The sequence below is a fragment of the Eriocheir sinensis genome, chromosome 24 (genome assembly GCF_024679095.1).
Source record: "Eriocheir sinensis breed Jianghai 21 chromosome 24, ASM2467909v1, whole genome shotgun sequence".
Lineage (NCBI taxonomy): Eukaryota > Metazoa > Arthropoda > Malacostraca > Decapoda > Varunidae > Eriocheir > Eriocheir sinensis.
This window is the reverse complement of record NC_066532.1, coordinates 14263714-14268292: the sequence shown is the minus strand read 5'-3', so window position 1 is coordinate 14268292 and position 4579 is coordinate 14263714. Positions and strand designations below refer to the sequence as shown.

Genomic DNA, 4579 nt, shown 5'->3' with positions numbered 1-4579 from the left:
GCTGCCTACTGTTAATTTAGAGTGTCGAGGGGGGTGAGGCGAGGTTAATGGGTCAATGTGTCAGGCGCATTTAGCTAGGCGGGCAGAGGAAAGCGAAATAGATATTGTGTTAAAGTACTCGTGCTTATCTGCTGTCTTGTTAAAAAAGGGGGTTGAGGGGGTGCGAAGCGAGGTTAATGCATGGGTTAAAGTGTTAGAGGCATTTAGCTAAGTTGGCCGTGCAAGGCGAAATAGATATTGTGTTAAAGTATTCGTGTTTATCTGCTGTCTTGTAAAAAAAAAGGGGTTGAGGAGGTGTGAAGCGAGGTTAATGCATGGGTTAAAGTATTAGGGGCATTTAGCTAGACGGACAGAGGAAGGTGAAAATAGATATTGTGTTTTAAAGTATTCTGTTTATCTGCTGTCTTGTTAAAAAAGGGGGTTGAGGGGGTGTGAAGCGAGGTTAATGCATGGGTTAAAGTGTTAGGGGCATTTAGCTCGGATGGCAGTGCAAGGCGAAATAGATATTGTGTTAAAGTACTCGTGTTTATCTGCTGTCTTGTTAAAAAATGGGGTTGAGGAGGTGTGAAGCGAGGTTAATGCATGGGTTAAAGTGTTAGGAGCATTTAACTAGACGGACAGAGGAAGGTGAAAATAGTAATTGTGTTTTAAAGTATTCTGTTTATCTGCTGTCCATTGTTACAAAAAGGGGGTTGAGGGGGTGTGAAGCGAGGTTAATGCATGGGTTAAAGTGTTTGGGGCATTTATCTAGACGGACAGAGGAAGGTGAAAATAGAAATTGTGTTAAAGTATTCGTGTTTATCTGCTGCCCACTGTTCAACTAGGGGGTCGGTGGGTGAGGCGAGGTTAGCGGGAAGGGTGTGAGAGAGGCATTTAGCTAGACGGGCTGAACTGTGTGTAAATATTGTATGCGAGTATCTGCTACCCGTTGTTAGACTCGAGATATTGAGGCATTTAACTAGAAAGGCTGAAAAGGAAGTTAGAAATAGGAATTGTGTTAAAGCAGACTTGGGATCTTGAGGCATTTAGCGCGTCGGGCTGAGAAGGAAAGTGCAGGGAAAAATGATGAGGATGATGGAGAAAAGGAACAGCAGGAAAGTAGAGGATTGTAACAGTGGCTTCAAAGTGTTATTATCGTTATTATCATTATTATTATTATTATTATTATTATTATTATTATTATTATTATTATTATTATTATTATTATTATTATTATTATTATTATTATTATTATTATTATTATTATTATTATTATTATTATTATTATTATTATTATTATTATTATTATTATTATTATTATTATTATTATTATTATTATTATTATTATTATTATTATTATTATTATTATTAGCAGCAGTAGCAGTAACAATAGTAGAAGTATTAGTAGTATTAGTAGAAGCGGCAAATGTTCAGAGAGTTGCCCTTCTCAAAATTTGATACACTGCTATTTATTTCTGGCCAAAATATTGTGCTTTTTCATTTGGAGATAGTTTTTTTTTTCTTCGGAAACTACTAAAAAGTGACTTATTGAAATTTCATCATCCGCCGCCGCCGCCGCCGCAAAATAGCTCGCAGAGGGTTTAGGGTGGGGGAACATATTTCAACTATCCCAACCGAACTGTACGACCTAACAGCTAACGGGAGGGCTTCGCCCCCCTCGACCCCCTTTCTAACCAAGGGGGGAACCACATGTGTATGCGACTTATTTCTGCGAGGAGTTATTTTTCGCAACACCGGTTGCACTGCCGCCGCGCCCGTCGCCAGAGCAGTCAGATATGGCGTCCGTAAACAGTGGTAGCCGTAATTATTTCGTAAAATTAGAGAAATACAACAGTAGTAAGTAGAACACCGTAGAATTAATCTAACCTTACCGGGCAAGTGTGACCCAAATTATTGAGAGTCGTACGCCATCCCTCCCACGCCCTGGGCCCACAACACCGCGGCCCGAAAAAAAAAAAAACTAACTTTAAAAAAATCGGTAGCAGCGTTTCTATCAATTTGCAATGCATATATATATATATATATATATATATATATATATATATATATATATATATATATATATATATATATATATATATATATATATATGGGGTTCAAAATGCATAGAATAATGAGTTCTCACCCACGGTTAGGGTGAGAAGTACCACAGTGAGATGGGCAACTCTCTGAACATATACCGTAGAAGCAGTAATGAAAGTAGGCTAGTAGTAGTAGTAGAAGCAGCAGTGTAGCCACAGCACAGCGTCGGCCGCCAACACCCGTCGCCTGGGTGCAGGCTGCGGCGCCCCTCCGCGGCCCGGGCCTTGCGTGGCCGCCAAGACAAGCAAGACGCCATCCGCTTCGTGGCAGATGTGCCGCGTCGTGGCAGGCCGTCAAATTACGTCCATGGCCAATACGTGTGTGTGTGTGTGTGTGTGTGTTTGTGAGTGTGTGTTTGTGAGTGCGTGAGTGTGTGTGTGTGTGTGTGTGTGTGTGTGCGTGCGTGCGTGTGTGTGTTACTGTTCCTGCGTCCACCTCTAGACTCGGCTGCGTGCATTCCTAGCTCCAAGCTCCCCAAACCAGCGTCTCTCTCGCAGCCTACCTCCTGGAGCGAGGCACATGCTATGTACACAAGGACTCTAGGCTCCTTGCCGTACACACCAAACACTTTGATGGCTCCCCCGCCAGTGCATCGTGTTTCGAAAAAGCGGCCGCGCAGCCCCGACAAGGGCGGGACGCTGCGGCTGGTGCTGGAGCCGCCGTCGGTGCCCGCCAGGAAGAGGCGGCTCGGCAGCCACCCGTGTCTTCACGTGGATGACCACAACCGTGTGCTGGGTTCGGTGAACGGCCAGGAGTGCCTCGTCCAGCTGGACTCCGGGTCCCAGGTCACCGTCCTCTTCCACACCTTGGCCAAGAGGCTGGGGCTCATCACCGGCACGGAGCCCACCGAAAAGCAGGAGATCGGCCTCTGGATAGGCTCGCGGGTGCTGGACGTCATCGAGCTGAAGGCCGTCCCCATCAGTCTGGGGGGCGGCGTGGAGATGGTCGTCCCCGCCACTGTGTTCCCGGCGTGGCTGGAGGACATGTATGACGCAGACGAGGTCGTGCTGGACGCCCACCACCTGCGGCGTGGCCGCATGGTGCAGGTGTTTCGGCCTGACGGCAGCGACCTCTTCGTCTGCCGCCCGCAGCAGCTGCGGCGGAGGCCGAGGAAAACGAAGAGCTCCGTGGAGCCTGACGTCCTCTGGGTGCGGCAGGAGGGCAGCGAGGAGCGGGCCAGGCCCATGACGGTGCTGCTGGACACCGGCGCCCAAGGCTTCCACGTGTCTGAAAGACGCCGCAAGCTGCTCCTCGCGAGCAGGAAAGGCTGCAGGCCGCCCAAGCGCGTCGTGCTGGACTTGGGCGACGGCTGGCGCGTGAACACCGCGCCGCTGAAGGAGGTGGCCTCCAACGACCATGACTTCATCATGGGGGTCTCTCTCCTGTGCAAGTACGGCGCCGTGCTGGACCACGCCCGCCACACGCTTGCCTTCAAGACCGGCTCCCGGTGGCGGGAGGTCAGCACACAAGGCCCCCAGCAGGGGGAGGTCAGCACACAAGGCCCCCAGCAGGCGGTGGTCAGCACACAAAGGTTCCACTAAGCGGCTCGTCGGGAACAAGGTGGTGGAGGCGTGTGAGGATAACAGTTACATGGCACACTAAACACCGAGCCACAACTAGGTTCAGAGGAAAGGGTGTGGCCAACACACCTCCAAGTAAAGGACAGAATTATGTTTATGGACGGTGAGCTTAGGTGTGGTTAAGTTTACCGGAGCTGCCTTGAATTAGCCCACCGGCCCTGCAGACTCCTTATGTTCCTGTGTTCTTATTTTCTCTATCTCTCTATCTCTCTCCATCTACCTCTAATACTTTTCAGGTGTTCATTAAGAGAGTTTCCGGAGACTAGGAGGCTGTGTCTGAGGGAACACTAATGTCTTTGGGGGTTGACGCAACAAGTCCATATTTCTTTGAACATGTTGACTGACCACTAAACGCGCGGCGGACAAGACTGTCCTTGTCCTTTGATCTTTACCAACTCGGCGTGAATTAGCCACAAAGCAATTCCTCGTGAGTGAAGCAGCGGCGCCCAAGCTGTGTTTGTAATGTTTTCTCCTGATTTCCTCGTTTTCTTCAGCTTTTTCTCCGGTGTCTAAGACTCAGAGGTCGTGTGGAGACGCTGAACTACGAGACTAGTTATTTTCCCTCCGACTCCTCTTGGACACGTGTCGGGATCAAGGCTCAGGAAAGGCCGGCGGGGAGGACTTGGGCAAGAACTCGTGCACTCTGTCGGAAAGGTCTTGGTGACGTGCGGCAATAGCGATGTCTTATTTTTTTCCTTTTCTTTTTCTTCTGCTTCTTCTTTTTCCTTTTTCTTCTTTTTCCGCTGCTTCTTGATATTGTTGTTGAACGTTGTTGATGATAATGATAATAGTAATAATGATGACGAGGCTCATGGTGTTATCGTTAAGTTAGTTGTCAAAGAAACAAAAATCATTAGTCATTGCGCTCAAAACACTCGCCTCAGCAGGAGCTGTACCGAAAAATAGACATTGCATCA

At 48.1% G+C, this 4579-nt stretch overlaps 1 protein-coding gene across 1 annotated transcript; it reads left to right on the top strand.

Moving 5' to 3' along the window:
* Window positions 1-2490: 2490 nt before the first annotated feature.
* LOC127003142 (uncharacterized) lies at window positions 2491-3933 on the top strand. Its single transcript, XM_050869539.1, has 2 exons — window positions 2491-3539; window positions 3570-3933. Exons 1-2 carry the CDS (start codon window positions 2607-2609, stop codon window positions 3621-3623), a joined length of 987 nt encoding a protein of 328 aa, XP_050725496.1. The 5' UTR covers window positions 2491-2606; the 3' UTR covers window positions 3624-3933.
* Window positions 3934-4579: the final 646 nt, after the last annotated feature.